This window comes from Rissa tridactyla, chromosome 1 (assembly GCF_028500815.1).
Source record: "Rissa tridactyla isolate bRisTri1 chromosome 1, bRisTri1.patW.cur.20221130, whole genome shotgun sequence".
NCBI classification, from domain to species: Eukaryota; Metazoa; Chordata; class Aves; order Charadriiformes; family Laridae; genus Rissa; species Rissa tridactyla.
In genome coordinates, this window is record NC_071466.1 from 173210747 (window position 1) to 173231808 (window position 21062).

General features: G+C 38.8%; 1 protein-coding gene across 1 annotated transcript; it reads right to left on the reverse strand.

Annotated features, from left to right (window-relative positions):
* Positions 1 to 818: 818 nt before the first annotated feature.
* On the reverse strand, positions 819 to 20635 carry ALX1 (ALX homeobox 1). Its single transcript, XM_054180872.1, has 5 exons — positions 20541 to 20635; positions 19758 to 20025; positions 17162 to 17466; positions 13329 to 13457; positions 819 to 1139 (listed from the first exon to the last, which is right to left on the reverse strand). Exons 2-5 carry the CDS (start codon positions 19987 to 19989, stop codon positions 819 to 821), a joined length of 987 nt encoding a protein of 328 aa, XP_054036847.1. The 5' UTR covers positions 19990 to 20025; positions 20541 to 20635.
* Between the last annotated feature and the right edge of the window lie 427 nt (positions 20636 to 21062).

Genomic DNA, 21062 nt, shown 5'->3' on the forward strand with positions numbered 1-21062 from the left:
CCTAAATTTCAAAATACTCTATCTGCAACCTTAAAGATTTCATTTAAACACTAGTTGACTTAAATAATCTGTGCATGTCTTTGAAAACTCTATTAAACACTATGATCCTGCTTTTAATAATATGTTTGTCAAAAAAAAAAATATATCTCATTATCTTTAATAGGAATAGACTCAGGTCCATAAAATAAAGAAGTGCCTTCTATTTCTCATTACGTTAATTGTGCATTGATATAATTCCAATGAGCTCAACACGCATTTAGCAAAACAACAGAGCTGGCTCAGAGCAGCAGCAGAGTGCTGAGAGAGTTGGGTCTACAAATTCCACCTACAACATGAACGATCGTATATTTCTTTCTCTGCATGGTGTGCTTAGAGATTTACTTCATGGTCTTACTATAATAAATTTATTTTCCTTTATAGAGTTGTTCCCTTATGAAGTATTAATTTCTAAAGCATTAACCTCGTATACAGGACTGCTAAAAACCAATGGAGTAGACATATTTTCTTAATAGTTTTATTCTTTTTTGCAGGTTTTATAATCATGTTTCATCAACTGGTACAACAAAACATATTTCTATATAAAAACCAAAACAAAGAGGGCTTGTTGAGCGTGATGCATGGTAAATCTATTTGGTTTATTCTTTTTTTATTGTTAAATATTATATTGCATTTGTTTAAGCAGACATCGTGTATATTGTGATTTCTAGCATTCCACACGCAGCAGCTTATTGTTGTGTCCTTTAAATATGGGAAATAAAAACATTTTCAGTTTGCTATTAAAAAAAAAAATAAGGAAATGAAGAAAGGGTACTGCTATATTACATGGCCCAGGAAATATTGGCAGCATGCTCTTTGGCTTTCATCCGTAGAACTGCAATGCTGGAGGACCTCCTTTCAAACTCCGGCTTGGTTTCAAAAGCATGTCCATTGCTTGCCCCAGAAAGTAAAGAGTCAGTGAAAAAATTATTAAGGGGCACGTGGCTGAACTGATTCTGGTGGTTTGAAAAGCCTGTGTAGCCAGAATCTGTCCGGGGTGAATGGGAATAAGGTGTCATACAGGAGGACGTATCTCGTGGTAGCATGCAGGAAGTAACCACAGAACCGCTAGCCGCATTCCCTGCCCACAGATTGTTCTGAATCTGGAACATATAAAATGAATAAGATTACATTTAGATAGTTCATCTTTTGTTTTCTGCAATGCTTGCTTTGCTGTACTTAACACATCCATCAGTAGTTCTCCTCTAAAACAAGCAACAAGTACTTTACTCGTTCTCTGCAATCATATTAGAAAATACCGTGAAGACATTACATGAGTCAAAATATTGGATCATTCACTTCAGAGCAAGGGCTGCTGAGTCACATTCCTTGCTCTGTCATCCGTTTGCTCTGTGGCTCTATCCTGAGTGTTTACCATTGAACCTCAGGATGCCATCAGCGCTGCCAGTCAGTGAAATTCGTGGAAGCACACAAATGACTTTAAAGGAAAGGTGTCAAAAGAGTGTACAATATCATAGCTGTTTCCACCGTAAAAGCTTTTCCTCATCAGAATTCTGTCTTAGTGTAATGGTCGGAAAGAGTGTAAAAGGGTGAACAAAACAAACCAGGATTTCTCAAGCGACAAATCCCAACAAGTATTTGCAAAATTAAACATTGAGCAGCCTTGCATAATTACTTCAAAACAAATAAATCCATAAAATACAGGCATGGCTGATAATACATCCAAGAGCTTTTCCTAAAGTTGTTTCAAAGATGGTTTGAAGATAAAAATTCTTTTCATGATGTTTTTATACGAAATTATACTTTAGGGCATTTCTGTTTCAGCTTTCAGCCTCAACTGGCTCAGTGTGCGTCCCTGGAAAACGTTGCATGACAGACTAGGAGACAAACTTTGTGGTTACCAGCAATGTCTGCTGAAGATCTGGAGTAACCACGTATTCAAGCTTTGATGTGTAATGCCTTCTATACTTGGCAGTCACTTAAAGCTTCATTCTGAGTCTCAGGCCTTCTCTATGTATAGATGCTATTTATGGATAGGTATTTTTCACTTATTTGTTACTAGATGAACAGACGGAAAGATTTTCAAGGCCCAGCACAAGTCAGTTCCTGTCATTATCTCAGGCTGTGCACTCTTTCATCCCTCCTCTATGTCTTCCTCAGTCTTTTCTCACTTGCACTCACCATCATACAACATACAGCTTTATATTTCTTCTCCACTTTTACTTGCATCTCTTTCCTGAATGCTGATTTTTTTTAAATGTAAAATATCATGATACAAGACATTTGTAGCCCTCATTCACAGTACAACCAGTAACTATATCCTTTTCTTTTAGTTTCACTTTGTTAAATTTGTCTTCATCCTAAAAATCTGTTGTCTGTTCATTATAGCATTGCTCTGATACACTGGGATTGAGCCCACATGTCTTTGTTCTCTGCTATACTTTGGAGAAATTGCAATTACTCTTCGGTTAGCACTGTAAAGTGAATTCCCACTTCAAACTGAATTTTGTCTTCACGTTCCAACTCCATAGACAAAGGAATTTTGGCTTTAAGATACGTAGGTTATCTCTCTAGCTGAGTGATTTCTTTTCTGCCAAATTAGAGGTCAGGGGAAGTAATGAATTATGACAGACGCACACATACACACACACAAAGAATGAAAACATGTTTCTAATGCTGAGTTGTTTTTTTTTTCTCATTGTCCTATTACTTTGCAACAACACATACCCACCAAACCACCAACAAGCTAAAGAGATAAATTATGGTTCACTGAACTCATCTAGCTGAGATCTAGTGCAGATAACAAGGATGAGGTAGAGTCTATTTTAAAAGCTAATATTTTGAACAGTTGTATTAGCAGGGGTCATCAGGAGCTGACTAATTTGGGCTTCTTGGCAATTCCAGCAGCAGAAAAACAACCAGTAAATGGTCTATTTTTGCTTTCCTGCAGAAGGCTGGGGAAAAGCCACAGTAGCAACACATTCTCTCCAAACTCAGTCTGCCCAACTCCTTGTTCACACAGACAGGCATACATACAGGCATAAACACACTTCCACACCCACTCACGTGAAGGCAGCTTGCCTTTCCACGCACACACATACGCACAGCCAGTTGGGCACACCTCAGGCATCTGCTCCTGAATATCTTAGGTGGTTTGCTGAGAGGTAATGGAGTGAATAAGGTGCCTGGGGAAGGGTATCAAGGATTTTTCCTCCTTCTTGTGGGCCTCCTGAGATCTACAGGAGGAAAAAGACTCTAGTGAGAGTTTCAGAACTTTCCAGTTGTCATCCTTCCCTCCTCCCATCAGCATTTTTTAGAAGAGTCTCAAACATCAGCCCATGGGAGACTCTCTGCAGCTTGACGTGATCCTCAGCTGACTTATTACTCTTTAATTAACACACCTGAGCCAGTTTTGACTTCTAATCAGACAAACTTTTTATAATCTTCAGAGAACAGGTAGTTTATCTGGGGATTAAAGGACATAGCTTATCTAGACCTGTTAGAACCATTGTCTTGCTTACCAAAGTTTGTGGCATTCAGCCACAGAGAACATTCCCAAAGAGAGCAGTACATCTCTTATGGTTCAGGATTCAGGGATTCCTGAGTGTCCTATTGCCTGGAAAGTTTCCCAGATCCTAGTACAGATTTACAGAATATGTCGAGAAGGAAACAAGTGATCCCGAAAGAGCTGGACAGTGTGGTAGTTAAGTGTACAGCAACTGGGAAGTCATCCACCTAGATTCATAACGCTTACTGCCTTCTCAGACTTGGTGAGTTTGAAGCCACGTAGCATGTGATTAGGGTACAGACAAGAGTAGTTAAGAAGATAGCAGCTGAAAGCCTGTAAGATACAGAGTATATCTTCACTTTGCCCAAGTTGCATACATTCTGTTTTAACCATGAACTAGAAAAATCAGAAATCCATACAAAAATAGTTGGGTTTTTTTTGTTGCTGTTGTTCAGGAACACTGGAAACTTCTAATTGGACTTGCTTGTATTTCACAGTTACGTATACATTTCTTGCAGCAGCAGTGACAGATTAAGCAACTATTGGGGTTTTCTTTCCCTTTCTTCCTACAAAAAAAGTCACCCATTTTTGTTTCCATGCTGTTCCTCTTCAGCTTGTTCTGCTCGTGTAAGTCTTTACTGAATTGAAACAGGGAGATGACAAAGTTAAAAAAGAATTCAGAAATATATATATCTCTCAAACACATGCACATAAAGCCCCATTCTTTTTGATGGTATTTCCAGGCCAAATGGTTAGTCTCAGAACCTTCACAATAGGATGAATTTGCACAGGAAGAGACTGGTTCATCTATGCAGCTTCTAACCCAGGAGATAATTCTGAAGGAGCTCATCATCCCCACAGCTAACTTACACACTACAAAGTCTCATTTATCTGTCTTACTAAGATGTCTTTCTAAGAAACGCTATGCCAAATGCTACAGTCACACACGCTGCACAGATATAATTATGGGAAGAATTTTCAAAAAAACTCTGTTTAAAAAGGAACATACATGAGTTTGCCTTTAATACATTCATGATGAGAAGACTTCAAAAGGTTCAGAGGCTCAGTTTGAAAGTGCCTAATAACCTATGTGGTCTGGAGGTATCACAAAATCATTCTTTCCTTCCATATTTCTAGCAGTTTGGTTTGCAGTAAACTAAGTTTAGTACCACTAATTTTCCTGATATTTTCATCCTAGACAAATCTCTTTCAATTTAGCTTCGGCGAGATTACACGGGTGTAAATGAGAACAGAATTCAGCTGCAAATTCTAAAATATACCAATGTCTTGTTAAAGAAATACGTTAACAAGCCATTCATTCCTAAAACTTCCATAAGAGATACCCTAGGTTTCTTCCTTAGAGGAAGGAATCCAAATTAGGAAACTTAACTTCAGAAATGCCACAAGATGTTAGGAAAGCTTTACATCTTCTCTCATGAGACAGTTATGCCCTTCAAAAGAATGTTTCAGTCATATCAATTTTCTGTTCATTTTAGTTGATTGGGTGACTTCACTTTTGATATTAGATTTTCATTTCTTAGGAAGGTTTTACAACATAAATGTCTTATAGTGAAATTCAGGTGCAGAAGGCATTCCCATATTAAAAATAAATACAGTAATGTTTTACAATAAGTCAAAATTATCAGACCTTCTTCTGGTATGTTGGAAGGAAAAGGGACATTATGTACATGAATTTAAAGAAAATATTTTTCCTCTTAAACTCTTGTGTGATCCATGAACTATATAAAAGCCAATTCAGAGACTGTGAATGAGGCTATACATACAGCACATCTCTGGTTTCTGTTAACATCACAAACAACTTGAGCTTTGCTCTTGTGGTTACCATGAAATTACCAGAGCCCTTCAATATATTTACCTACTGTATGTTTTATACACACACACATACACACCTTTCCCTATAGAAAAAAAAAAAGTAGGATTTCATAGCTGTGACAAGAACACAACTGGAGAGTTATGGTTGTTAACATGGCTATGATATCATTTCCTAGGTATACGACCTTCTGCTTGACACTGCAGAGGAAAATTAGCTGAGGTAATTGGTCATCCCCCTTGGTGTCATTGCTTTTTTCTGTTAAAATTTCGAGCTCCTGGAGCTTTAGCCTTCTTATACAACACCTGGAGAAATCATATAAACTCAATCTCCAAATTTTCTGAGAGTTGTACTGTCACTTCCCCAGTTTTGGTTCTCCCATCACCAAATGTCTTGTCTCATGCTATTTGAGTCACCTGCCTATCCAGACTGGAGTTTGTTTCCAACAGACACACATATAAGCACACACAGCTTCTATTTGAGTGGACATGTGTTTTCATGTTTCACGTGGGAAACAAAACGTCAATCTCTTTTAAGATCTCTAGATATGAAGTAATAAGTTATTATTATTGTTGTTATTATTGTATTACCTAATATACCTTATGTTACATTGCATTACGTTATCATAGAATCATAGAATGGTTTGGGTTGGAAGGGACCATAAAGATCATCCAGTTCCAACCCCCCTACCCTGGGTAGGGACACCTCCCACCAGACCAAATTGCTCAAAGCCCCATCCAGCCTGGCCTTGAACACTTCCAGGGATGGGGCACCCACAGCTTCTCTGGGCAACCTGTTCCAGTGTCTCACCACCCCCACAGTAAACAATTTCTTCCTAATATCTAATCTAAATCTCCCCTCTTTCAGTTTAAAACCATTACCCCTTGTCCTATCACTACACTCCCTGATAGGGTCCTTCCCTACTTTTCCTGTAGGCGCCCTTTAGGTACTGGAATTATGTTATATGCTATTATAATTACTCTAGTAAGTAATTAGAAACTACACATTGGCCCTGTTTTCAGGGTGTTCCGGGGCACTGCAAGGAAGACAGCAGCGGCACTAACTGAACAGTTAAGAATTTACCTAACGATAGAGAACACGTGACTGTCAAAGAGACTGATTTTCTAAAATTTTGTCACTGCTGTCTGTGTGAAGCAACAATCCTTGCACTGCGAGAAAACATGAAACCTGTGCTTGCACAAGGAGCTACTTTAGGCAGATCAAATTCAATAGCTGTTAAACTGCTCAAAACTGCTAGTTTACAACTCATGATCTGTAGGCTGTTCCTAGTCCATCACCACAACTGATTTGGTCTGTCACTTGACACGGTATTTTTTTTCCTGGGGGGTCTCTTAAGAACATCCAAAGTATGGACAGAAATTTGTCTGTACTTCCCAAGTTTGCAGAGTCATAGATTCTCAGAATAACTTAAACTGAAAAGGACCTCTGGGATTATTATTCCAAACCCTTTTTCACAGATAACTTTGAATTTAGATTATGTTACTCAAGCCCTATCCAGTCAAATTTTGAGTAGCTCCAACTACAGAGATTCAATAACTTTTAAGAGCAACTTGTTCCACGGCTTTACCACTCTCATTGTATTTTTTCCTTTATATCTAGACAGAATACTTCTTCGTGCAATTTGTGATCGTTTTATAGGAGCCGTTTGAACGGAATGAATGTGAACTGTATTGGGTTCAGGTACTTATGAGAGAGCTGCAGCACACTGTTTTCTGATATGTCCATAAAATGCAAACTGGCCCTTGGTAGTGAGAAACTTGATGCTACAGCTCTAAAATATGTGATAGACCCATTTAGTCCACACTTAGGCCTTGCAAACGGTGAACAAAATACAAATCTGTTCATTTGATCCCATGCTTAACAAGTTTGCTAAGCTGCAAAATAATGCAGGATTCAAGAAGTCATCAGGCTTTCATTCTTGTACGGGATGTTTTGTAAATAAACTGTAACTTCTCCCTGCTGCCATCTCAGGGCCAGTTGTAATATGAATGAATTATATTTCACATCTATGATACAGTTAAAGACAAAATTTCATACTTTGAGAAATACTGTTAAAAAGTTTCTAGCTCAGAAAAAATGGATTTGTCTTATAATTAAGCCCCAGCTTAAGTCACTCACAGACTTAAGGCAATACATGTTTCACAAAAAAAAAATAATAAAGCAACAAACTGAATGTTGAGGCTGTGAGGAGGACCACATACAGTGATGGTTTAGAACCAAGAAAAAATAAAAGCGCAGCGCACAAACTACTTTGTGTGGAACAGACACCACCCAAAAAGATTAGAAGTGTTACTCTTGTTGGAAGATCAGCCACAGCAGTGCAACAGTCAGCACATATGCAGCAAGCAACATACCATCCAGGTGGTGGCCCAGCCTGAGCTGCATGCTGTCACAGCTAGACAGCATGAGTATGTGATAAAACTTCTTTGAAGCTAGCTCAGATATGTCTACCACATCTACTCCTACTTAATCAGTGTACCCATAGCCTTAATGAACTATTGTGATTAAGTGTCATTTATATGTCTAATACAGTTAAAAGAATTTTTAAGTCATATAACATGTGGTGTCTAATATATGCCATATGAAAGATTTAATTGGAGCATGTAACTTTGATTATTGCTAATGAGAATTACCCATATGTACTAAGGCTAGAGCAGAACAGTAATGATGATCCAAGGACTTAGTACATAACACATGTATACTGATACCACTTCTACACTCTTTGACTGCCAAAAAAAATCATGTGATGCCATGCTGTTCAACATATTTAATTTGATTTATCAGTCTGGTGGATGGAATGTAAACTTCAGCCTCTTCCTTCTTCTGTTTTTCAGATTCCAACATTCCCCCTTCTTTCTACACCTCCCATATCACTTCAGTTCCCATACCTTTGAAATGCTTTTGTCTCCTTAGAATTCCCACCTGCATTAGGCTGGGTTTTTCCACCAAAAATAAATTAAATTCAGTCCTATCCAAACAATACATTTCACATGTAAGGGGGAAAGCATAATGGTGTGACAGAAAAAACCCTTTCAAAAGAACTTAGAAGAACAATGAAAACAAATTAACTGAACTCAAAGAACAAGCAAGAAGAAAAGATGCAAAGTATGGAAAGAGACTAGATGGGAGAAAAACGTTGCCCCTTATATCTGTTTTTCAAGGACACAATATAATGTTTATTCATATACCGATGCACTTACATTTATAAAGATGGCATCTTTATATTAACACTTACAGGGAAAGCCAGAGGTCTATGTGATAATAGGGTAGGGTTTTGATCAAATTTCACTCTTGTATGCGTAAATAAAGAAGGGATAAAAATGAAAGTTAGTCTCAGGTTTTTTGATCCCTTGATACTTCTAATGTTTAAACATTAAATCTGACAAGTTCAAGCACCCTTTGTCACATTAGCCTCCTCACTAGGCATAGGACAGCAAAAGTAGTCAAGTAAAGACTAATAAGGTAAGAGAAGGGTAAGGCTAAGCAACCTTCTTATTGTTCCTCTCCCAGCACATAATGCATAGGTCTAAGATAACTATAAATCTCTGCAGCTGAACCAGGCATCAGAGAGAAGAACACACTTTTAGAGATCATCTTACCTATTTTGTGCCTTACACTTTAGGAAGAGAAAACTTAATTCACCAGATTTTCACCAATTTTAAGGGAACCCATCTCTGGCATTAAAATGCCTTTGATTAAATTTCCTAGACACAAGTGTCTAATATCTTATCTGATCACTGGCTGCCTCCTCTGAAGGGTGCAAGCTTCTTTTAAGTCCTGTTCATCAGCACTGTAACAGTATCTCAGATATCCCACATCTTAAACAGCACTGTATTTAGTGACTGAATCAAGTACTGCCTGTTCACTAACATTTCCTCAGGTGAGTTGAAGTAAAGGTCACCATGAAGTCAATCTGCACTCATCTCCTCACTCATGTTAGGATGCTGCCTCTTAGCTTTCATATCATCAGCAGAGTATTATTGGCTAATGAGGCTCAAAGTGTCTGGGATAAAGAGTTTTAACCAGTGAATTGTTTTATGAGTGCACTTAAGATAACAGACCACAATGTGTTACATCTGCAAGAGAAACTTGAAGCTTAAATACTGAAACTAATGAAACTGAAACCTTTTACTAAAATGAATGAAAAGTACTGTATACAACATTTTCCTGGAAAAAAAAAATCTGATTTTTAGCATAATGTTGTCAAAAGTTAAATATTTCATTGGAGTGAAAACTTAACAACTCTGTGGTATTTTAAGTGTTAAAGCCTAGAAAGAAAACATGTGAATAACACGTCATTATCCTGGAATATTGTACTAACTGTCCTCTGTAATCCAGGTGTTGCCAGTATAATTAATGGAAGATCTATGCATGCAGAATTTGGACAGTTAAGGAGATATTTCTTGTCAGCCAGTTGAGCAACTACGCACAAAAGGTAACACCTAAAGTCAACATACTGTGAAAATAATTAAGGTTAGACTGAATTAACAAAGCAAGCGATTATGGTCTAGAGAAAAAAAAAAAAGAAGAAAAAAAACCAAACTAAATTGTTTATTACTGTTTTGAAGATAAAGACGTGTAATTTAATAGCAAAATTAGGATGAGTTAAAGAAATGGGGGTTGGACCAGACCACCTCCAGAGGTGCCTTCCTACCTGAACCATCCTCTGATTCAGAGCCAACCTTCTATCTGAAATTAGTTGAAAAGATCATTTCCATGCAGGAAAACCTTTCAGGTTTGTATTGTCACACAAGGCATAGCAGCATCCTGTTCTTAATTTCTATTTGATGAAGATAATTGGTGAAGAGACTAAGCAGGGGTCTCCACACCCTCTGTTGACTCCAAAAGAGGCTGATGTTTCTTCTGGAATGCAAGTGGGATGTCTGTTTTGGGAACATATCCATGGTGGGGCTCAAAACAGAAATCTTCAAACTGCAAATTCATCTAATTCACACCAGAAATTCACATTTTTTCTGTTTCTTCTGCCACACAGCAGTAAATATCTCAGCTTGATTTTATCCCTTTTCAACATCATCCTATATTTTTTTGCCAGCAACAGAGAGTCTGTTTTCCCCCAAGTTAATAAAGGCTTCGTAAACAAGCTCTAGTGAACTGTGTTCCACAATCCCCAAGAAAAAATAGTTACTCAAAAGTATGGCAGAGCCTGTCAAATATTTAGTGATGTCAGTGTCACAATAAAAGTGCTTGTATACAGGGGGAAAAAAAAAGAAAGAAAAAAGTAAAAATAAAAGTATGCGTCATTTCCTTTCTTGCATTAACTGTACTGAAATAATGGAATTGTTCTGGGAAATCAATCTATAACACTAAAACCAAACATGCAGATCACAATTTTAAATATATCTTTCTGCTTGAACTGTAGGATAGATTATTGAGTTTATAGCAAGTCATGTACTGTATATTTATTTTCCATAAGTGAGGAACTTATAAATGGACATCTAGTTCAAAAGATTTGAATGTAGTCTCCTAGTGTTTTTAATATGGATTTTCGTTTTCTCAAGCATTCTCACTGGAAATACTACGTATACGATACACACGTGGTTTTAATAAAAGTGAGGATTTAAGAATGTGAAACTATGAAGAATTACCAACAGATTAGCAAGAACAGGAACTTGCTTTGGCTGCTCTGTGATAAATGCCTGGATACCTATTCGTATCCCAGTATACAGCGAAGTAGCCACCTTCTTCACTGAGGAGCAAGATACCTTGGTTTTATGATGTAGCCAAGCTTACATGCAAGTGCTCAACTGAAATAAACAATGTAAAGTGAACTCACACCTTCATTTAGTTCCTTGTTCCTGTTCCTGAAGTATGCTACAGTACAGTACAACACAACTTTCTCATGCGGGTGACCAATCTCAATTATGTGTTTGTGCCTCTCTGTTTTCCCACAGCGTCTTAGTCTGCGGTTGTAGATAAGTACTGCATATTTATGTTTATGAACGAGTATGTTTCATTTTCCACACATTTTAGAGATGCTTTATTTAAGATTATGGACCCAATGTTTCCATTTTGATTTCTTGCTTTAAAGAACTTATAAATTAACGACAGAAAGTTTTTCCAGGCCAAAACTTATTTTTGTCATCAGCCTAGGAAAAAGTTTTTTAACAAATTCTTAAATAGGAATGCAGTGAATTCACTCATCTTTTTAACAATCTGGAAGTGCAGAATAGATATTTCATTGGGTTTAGATTTTTATGGATGATATTCTCATATAATTCAAAAGTGTTTCTTTTTTAAAAACATCAGTTTTAGGACAAACATTTTAAGTTCTTACCAATAACTTGCATTATTCCGCTATCTCATGCTAATGAAACTTCTGTCAATTGGGAAAATTTGTAGATGAAGTCCTACTAAAAATACAAGATGAGCTCGGAGACACAAAATTTATTCTAGAGAACTGAGTCAGGGATACAAAGCCAAAAGCTTAAGTAGTAATCCTTGTGTCATCTGTTGTGATGCAGTAGATGAGTCAGAAAGGCCTTCAAAAGACGCTCGAACACCTTGAGTGAGATCTGTGATTGACTGTGCATCTACGCTTCTGTGAATCTGCCTAGGAGTGCTTAAGGTCTTTTTGCACACCTCCACCTAGGTAGGTCTCAAACATGTTTTGTGTCCCCCCTTTTAAACTCAGAATGTATCATGCAGTGGTTTCTGATGTAATTTGGGCTAATGCACTATTACATTCTGAAATAAAAACTGTCAGACTGGGAAGTGCTAGCAGGTGTGAAATGCTTGTGCCCATGTTCTGAGCGGCTGGAACACAAACCAGCTCTGGCCCAGACACCAAACCTCCTCAGAGGTAAGCACTTTAAGCTGGGTAGATGACACATGGGCCCAAGGCCTCTGGTTCAAAGCTAATCACAGTCAGCCAATGTAGAGCACGACCAAAGCAAGCCCGCATAGAAGATGAGTGTTTTCCTAAGGCTGGCAGAGACCCTGCTACCTAATGAACTAGCAGAGCACTAGGACATCAGCAGTGGAAGGACTCTACCACAGGGTCCCATACAAGATTTTTTGCTTTGTATGGTGATTTTTTTTTTTAATTATGTGGTAAAAGCAATGGGAAGCTAGAGACATGAAAAACAATGGCTTCAGAATAAAAGTATTCAATGCACTAAAACAAGCAAGCAGAGAAACAATAGCAGAGAGTGAGGCAAGGCAGTAAACCAAAGGACTGGAGAGCAGAAACAGAAGATTCCGATCTTATTACACAGTAATACCTTACTATATATTAACAGAGAACTGAAACAGAAAAAAGAAAGAGAAAACAACAAAAAAACCCAAACTACTACTGTCTGAGAGAGCTCCTGCCTCCCTCTCCTAGCCAGATACATTTAATTCTGATTGTACATGGCCCTAATATGGTTTCATGCTAGTAGAAGACTTGCTGTATTCAATGGGCTATTGAGGTCCGTAAAGAAATTGTGCATGTTTAATATGTCAGAAGGAAAGTTGCCTAGAGATCACATAGTTTACGCCTCATCTTACCAAAGCATACAAAACCAGAGTTGTTAAGACAGTTGTGCCAATGAATATAAATATCTTAGAAGTGAAATTCTGACCTTTCTGTATAAAATGACATCATTCCTGTCTATCTCAATGGGTCTAGACGTCATGCAGAATTTATCCAAGGACCTAGAAGTGATTCAAATCCCCACGTAATTTTATGTGCAGAAAAGACTTCACTGCACAGCCATTGTCAGTACATAACTTATGCAAAACTCTGCAGCTCCTAAGACTGTTCTTTAAAAAATACTTGTATTTTAAGCGTTAATTATACATATTGGAGGTCAGAACTGTTGTTCACAATGGCAGGTCCTGTCCACGTGCCTGAAGAACACAGAAAGCTAAACACAGGAAAGTCTTCATGCATCTTCTGTGCATGTGCGTGCCTAAGGATGTAAGAGAAGGTAAATGTAGAGCCAAAGTAGTACTTGGCCTTTACCATACCTGAGGGTAGCTGTCAGTCCTTGGAAGAACAGATATATCATAGGTGGCAGCAAAATGGCTCTTAGCTTGCTGGATCTGACCATAGCGTTCTCTTTTTCTCCATTTTGCTCTTCGATTCTGGAACCAAACCTGTAGTAAACGAGGAAACAGTCATCAAGGTAAACTTAATTACATACTGTGCAGACTCTTAGGAAAAAGCCAAGAGATTTTGGACAGTAGCTTTGAAAATTTCTGTTTATCTAAGGAAGGGATGTTCTCCGCCTGAGGATGAATTTCTTGCAGTTTCAGTATTCTCAGTGTCGGACCTGCTTAAGTTATTTCTGGCTATTTTAAAAATATATGCTATTTCCTTTTTAAGTGCCTTGAAAAAACAAACAAACAAAAAAAAAAACCAGAGGAAAGATCAGTCTGTCAGGCAGTGCTAATTTTGACAGAGTTCCATTATGTAGGGGGAAATTGCCAAGTAACAGGAAGTCAAAATGTAAAGAAACTTTCTCTTAATTTCACATGCCCACTGACTTGATACGACTGCCTATGATCTGCTTCCTAGAGCTATACTTAATCTTCATCAAGTGCAGTAATGAAAAAGCAGCAAAAGCAGGCACCAGGACAGTAGTCTGTGCTGCAGAAGAAGTTCTTATAAGGAAGGTTAATAGAGCAGGGAGATAATAAAAAAATCATGAGATCACGGACAATTTTAAAACTATTGTGACATTTTTTTCACGTTTCTGTTAGGAAAATCTATGTTTCCGACAATGGAAAAATAAAGAATGGCACTTTACATTTAGACTATGGAATAATTTAGACCTGAAACAATGCCTTCTTGTCAACTAAAAGCTATTTCTTTTATGCTTGTATAACTTTTGGACTGTTCTGTAATATTTTGAGTGTCGGCTGTTACCTCAAAACCTATTATATTCACATTTCTTGCTGTGACTGATGTCTGTCATTGTCCTGCGGTCAATGAAAAAAAAAATTTTTGCTTTCAAACAGTTTAGTTTGGACTGGCTAAGACTTATCCTGGTGAATTAAAGGGATTGCTACGAACAATAACTGTTCCTTTATAAAAGTAATATTATCCAACTAAGTCTTTATTGTACAGCTATGAGCAAAATCATTCCAACTCTTTTTAAAGAAGTCACACTGCTAACAACCATTTTTTTTTTTATGGAAACAATGCCATTGGTTAGTCTTCCTGCTAATGGACCGTGAATCTGTTTGAATAGATACATACGTTAATAGATTATTTTTTTATAGAGACAGTGCCTGTGAATCCCATTTTGAGGCACATTTTCTGATCCCCGATGGTGGGATATTTAAAATAACACTGTTTGTTTTATAATTCAGGTTTTGCCTTGATCTTTGGAGAACTCAACTGTCCTTTGATGCTGCTTAAGCAACGAGGGCATAATTTTGCCCATTTTAATTCCCATGGATTAAATGTTGCAAATTTAGTATGTGCAATCTTTTAAAATGCACTTGGCAATCACAGCAAGGCCCATGCATGTAACTGCGGAGCATATATTCTTAGGGACCTCGCTGGTAAATTTGTATTATTTATGCTGCCTGAGGCTCAGCAAAAAGAAAAGAAAAGGAAAAAAACAAAACTCTCCTGTCTCCACAGGAGGCATCGGGAACACGCTAAGGGAATTTAGTAATGAGGCTCTTTCATTGAAAAAAGACCTTGACAATCTCCTTAAAATGGGTGCCAATTACTTCACTGACATGCAGCAGGAAAGAGAGCAACTTAGATAAATTAGGTTCAGGTTGGCGCGCTCTGCATGTATGCAGGACAAATATTAAATTGGATCTTGATGAAATGGCGGTGAAGGGAAATGTGGGTAAGGTATCCAGCTGATCACTCTACTAAACTAAATCAAACAATTTGCTTGAATTCATAGTAACCAAACAAGAAAAAAAAAAGCACACATTTTTTCCCTTTGACAATCCCCCAAAATGTTTCTGTTTACATCACTTTACTAGAAACTGTCTGTTGGCAGAGATAAAGTAACCATTTGCCTCCACAAAGCAATGTAAAAATCTGCTGCTTGTTATCCTTGCGTTGCCAGATGCTTGCCTCTAATGATGTAAGGCCTTTAAAATTGCTTAATCTTGTGATGGAATACTGTTGCTACTCTGGGTAAAAATAATCACCGTTTCTCTTCATATTTAGCGTATGAGAAATGCCAAGATCGGTTATCTTTTAAGAAAGGGGGGAACACGCTTAAATAAAGTACAAATAGATATTTTGTGCAAGTCTGGTGAAGACATATACATTTTCACATTTACACTCTTAATTTTAATATTTTTACCACATGAAGCCTCTAAAAATTAGAAAAAAAATGTGACAAAAAGTCAGTTGACACATTTTAGCCCAATTGTTCCCTCCCTGTTCTGAATATTAGTCTATTCTTGGGGTAGTTCTCATTATTCCAGAATTATGCAATTGTAAGAACAGTATTAAAACATTATACAAGCTTTTTCTTTAAGTCAAGACTGAAACCTAATGAGTGGAAGTCATACTTGGAAAACTGTATTGGAAAACCAAATTCAGAGGGAGAGGAATTGCACAGAGCCTGAAGAGTTAAAAGCCACTGAACTTAATTCCTTCAGCATCACTGGTATCGTATGGATGTAACTGAGACATGATTTCGGACTCTATTTTCTGATGACAACAGTGAATATGCTGTCTGGTTGAATAGACATGAAAAGAACACTCCTTTATAAAACTAATTAGCTGAGTTCGTTTCTGAAAGTGATCCTGGTTTAATTTCGGTTGTATGCATGTGCACTGACGTCTATGTCTTCACATGCATGTGTGAGTATGTGTTTAATTACAAGTTGTGAAGTTGTTATCATATTCAAGTCACTAAATTAAAAAAATTAATCCCAGTCCGTAAGAATCAACAGGACTGCTATTCTCTACGTTGAAATTATGAGCATTACCAGGATGGGGAAGATCTCTAAAAATAGGATAAAGTCACAAAACGCAGCTCACACCCTTTTCTAAGGGAAGACGTCTGAACAGGGGAAGGGCTGCATTTCCTGGACATTTAGCTTCTTTTCTCACCATTATGCATCCAAAGTCATAAACGTTGTTGAGATTACTGCACGAGCACATACTGAATGAATCAACTTCGTACGCAGTTAAGATCTCAAATACTGCGCGACGTGGTCAACAGCATGTTTCGTTCCAAAAACTAGAGTAACATTAGCCATCGGTTATGCAAGTTTAAAAACTGGCAAATGTACTCCCCAATTTTGCGATTTTTAAGCTTATTACATATAACAGAGATGAAAGGATTACGTCCTTGCTCTACACAGACACAAACACACAAACATATATACATATATTTATACGTATCTGTGTACGTGCAGTTTCACTGCATATTCTTCAGATCTAAACAAGGAATTTGATGACTTTTTAGATTGTAGTTTTCATGCCATAACACACACAGAATCCTCTGTGGCCGAGTTCTGCATCGTCATCAGTCTGAACTACCAGCAACATCTCTCTTTAATGGCATCTTTACACGTAACACTTTATGTATTCACTGCCTGGAATTCTGACAGTAAAACAGGGCTACCAGAGATCAGGAGTGCTTTACTATTGATGTTGTTTTCTCATCGTTTAAACCAGTTTCACGAACAACAACACAAGCTATTTAAAAAAAAAAAAACAAGTAATTTTAGTACTGCAGCGCAGCAGCTCATATCCATAAAGAAACAAAGCAAAACGAGCTTTATGGGCTTTTGTACAATCCCCAAGAGCGTAATTTACCAGTTCCTACAATACACAACTTGTCATGGAAACGCTGAAGTTTGGTTCCTACCTGGACTCTGGCCTCAGTGAGCTCTGTTCTCAAAGCCAGCTGTTCTCTTACATAGACATCAGGGTAGTGAGTTTTCTGGAATACTTTCTCCAGTTCCTCCAGCTGCAAACTGGTGAAAGTTGTTCTGTGTCTCCTCTTCTTACTGCTGGAGACGTTGCTGTCACACTTATCACCAAGTTCGTCCAGTTCCCCCTTCTCCTGCATCCCTTTCACCGGAGACATCCTGAGATTGTTGCAATTGTCCATGGGCCTGCTCAGCTCCGTGTGAAGAGGTTGTCCTTCCACTTTAGTAATCCCATAGTTCACTGTACACAAGGTGGGGGAGGGAAAGAACTGGTTAAAGGCAGGGGGCTTTAGATTCAAGGGTTCGTATCAAACAGTTTCACGAGGAACCCGATTCTATGCAACTGCGCATTTCTATACCAGACCGCAGAAGAGGAATTTGTAATACTAACCACAGAGTAAAAGCACTAAATCACACTGAATTTTAACTAAGAATAGTATCTGAAAATATCATCTAAAATCTTTCAGTTTGAGGAGAGTGCATAAGAGTACTTGAATATTTTTACTCTGCCACTAAAGTAGTTAATAATCCATGAAATCAGCTTCTACTAGAGTTGCACAGATAAGGAATCTTAGCCCAAAACAGATTTTCATATAAGATAAGCAGCATAAAGCTATTGACTAACATGCCTTTAAACTTGGAAGCAGATGGGAAAAAAAAATCTATTTCTAAGAAAATACAAAATAACTGTAAACTAAATAGCTGTAAACTGACAAATCAAGAAGCAAATGAAACCGAAGATTATCTTCACTTTACAAACTCAATGGATTCCATACACCTTCTCTTGGATTTGTAAAGTGGAATTGTTTCCAATTAAGTTTGTTATGGTTACAAAATACAGAGAGTTTCTGCAAAATGTTAACTTATTAAAAGAGATCGTTTCATACACTTTGTGTAAGGATTGCAGGAACTATTTGTCTTTAGGTAAAATCTGAGCGGTAGAGATAAGAAATATTCTACTGTAGCTTCTTAATAAGAAATGAAAACATTTCCTATTATTTCTATTTTTACGTATCTCACATCACTAAAAAAGTCATGCGATATGTTACAGGATTCAAAAGGGCTTTCTTTTTTCCTCTCTAAAAAACAGGCGAAAAAAAGTTTAAAACTCTATTGAAATTTAAAAAGACAAAGATGGCATGTAACATACGATAAGAAACTTGCTTTGGGATTTTCTCACATTCTCAGTAATTTCTTTCAGTCCGATCTTATTTTAACCAAACACAGTTTTTAGATACTTACCATCAATACATACAGAGATAGGAAATGCCCCAAAGCCCCCAAGGCACACATTAAATGAGCTAATTAAGAAAAACTTCAATGTATAAATCAATTTTCAGTAGGTTTGTTTGTTTTGTTTTTTTTTTTAACTTGCACTTGCAGAACTCTATAATTATTTCCTACAAACTGTTTAATAAAAAAGGAACTTCTCAAAAAAATACTTCAATACCTATATGAAGTAAAAAAAAAAAAAAAAAAAAAGTAAAAAATTGTTAGTCTCATTATTGTAGCTGATCTTAACCATATTTTCCGATTCTGCTAGGGAAAGGCTTTTTTAATTCTTTTTTTCTACACATGATTGACATCATGTTAGAATAACGGGGAAAATTTTAAATGTCTCAAAAAAAATCCCCATTCTCCCTGCCTATCAGCTAGAAAAAATAAATAAATAAATAGATAAATTAAACACGGTTATTTGAGTTACCTAAGTCGTTTTCGGTCGGTATGAAGAATCACTATTATGGGTTATTTGGTAACACGGCAGAAGAAAAACCCCACTGTCCCCGCAGAGCGTTATTTGAAAGAACCGAACACACCAAGTGACCTTCCCTTACCGCCCTCTAACGCTACCTGGCTCCGTATGTCCCGTCTGCGCCGCCGACACCCGCGGCTGCCTTTTCCGTGGGATTCGCTGCGTTTCCCGTGGAGTTCGCAGCGGGCGCGGGGGACGCCGCTCGCCGGCCCCGAGCCCCGACGCCGCGGGGAGCGGGACGGAGCGCCCGAGGACGGCCGGGGGGCGGCCGGCGGCGGGGCCGGGGCCGGGGCCGGGTCGGCGGCCGAGCCCTCCCGCACCCGCCGGGCCCCGCCGGCCGCCGCTCCGACACCGCGGCCCTTCCCCGTCCGTCGTCTCCCCCGCCGGGCTGCCGGGGCCGGGCGGGCTGTGCTTTCCGCGCCCCGCCGCTCCCGCGGTGGTGGCGGGGACAAGCCGAGGCAGCCGGCCCGGGGCAGCAGGCGGAGGGGCAGCACGGGAAGGAAAAGAGCGAGCGCTTCGAAGAGGACGATCGCCTTTTCCAGTTGTTGTTAATAATAATATTGTTGTTGATGTTGCTGCTATTATTATTATTATTATTATTATTATTATTATTATTATTATTTACTACCACCCGGCAGCCCCTCGCATGCCAGCACCCAAAGGCTGCACAGCTGCCTTTGGTCTCCCCGGGCAGCAGAAGCCCCGGCCTCCCCTGTATCATCTCTAAGGAGGGCAAAGCGAAGCGCAGGAGGGAGAATTACCCTGGGATGGCGACTCACCGTTGTTGTCCTGGCAGGGTGATGTCCTCTCCAGCCTTACATGATGCTCAGCCCTTTGCAGAGGGTTGAAGGCCTGTACGCATTTGCTGCCTGACGTTTTGCTATAAAAGGACTCATTGTCCAAAGTTTCCATAACGTGCTCCAAAGTGCCTCCTGCTCCCATGTAAAAGTCACTGTTCTTGCTCGGCTGGCTCTTCAGGGCAAACTTCTCGCTCAGAAAATCCATAATCATCTAAGGCTGCTTGAGAGCCTCTTCCCTAGACAGAGGCTGGACTGTGAGCGGTGGAGGGAGGGAGAGTGGGCGAGTGGATGGGAGGGAAGGAAGGAGGGAGGGAGGGAGGGAAAGACGTTCGGAGCTCAGGGAGCTGTTTTGCCTCTGAGCCTTTGATTTGTCTTGTCTTGAAAGGGGGAACCCGAAGTTGCTTTTATATCTTGAAGCTCAGCAGGGCTCCTTATGCAACCTCCCATTTCTAATGAATATGAAAATAGGCAAGCCGTGTAACTCCACCCCAGGTCCCCCAAGACCTAATCCCAACACAGGAGGGAGTTCCAGGCCCATTTTCGACAGACAGATCCGTTTCAGACAGACAGACGCACACGGGCGTGCAAGGAGGGTGAGGGGAGTCAGGGAGGGAGAAAGGACACATGAAAAGTACATTTCCCCTCTGCAACCTATTCACATTTCTCCAGGGATCCTGGAAAGAGAGTAATCCCTCGCTTCCCTCCCTCTCAACCCCCAGCTCCCCGAGAGTCTTAGAGCAAGGTAATTTCAGGGGCACATACCCTCAAGTAAAGGATCTTCTTTAATCAATTTGACTGATACCTCGGTAGCTGCAGTCCTGTTCTCTGAAGCTGTAAAATTAAGAACCGGTGTTCCTTCTTTATTAAACAGCTCAGAAGTTTGGTCCTAGAGTTAAAGAGAAAAAGAAGTATTATAGGCGGTTGTTTGTGTAGCGGGAATAGAAAATAGAGGAACTTAAAACTAGAAATCTCTCACATCAGAAACCGGCCTAAAAGAGAATTTGGCTGCTATCAAACAGACCTCCAGCCTGACTCTCTGTGTGTATGTGTGTGCAAAGCGGTTAAAACAGGTCCTTTATTTTAAATCTCCTGAAATATTATCACTACCGACTTGAAAAAAAAATACAGTTTATAAATGAAAGTATTAAAACAGAGTCTTAGGTAATAAAAAGAAAAAGAAATGAGCCGTATATGCATGCATTCCTATGGATATTGAAAAAGCGGGTGGTTTTCACCCAAAGTGTGAGCTTTGAAGTGTTGAACTCCTTGGTCCTTTTGCACATA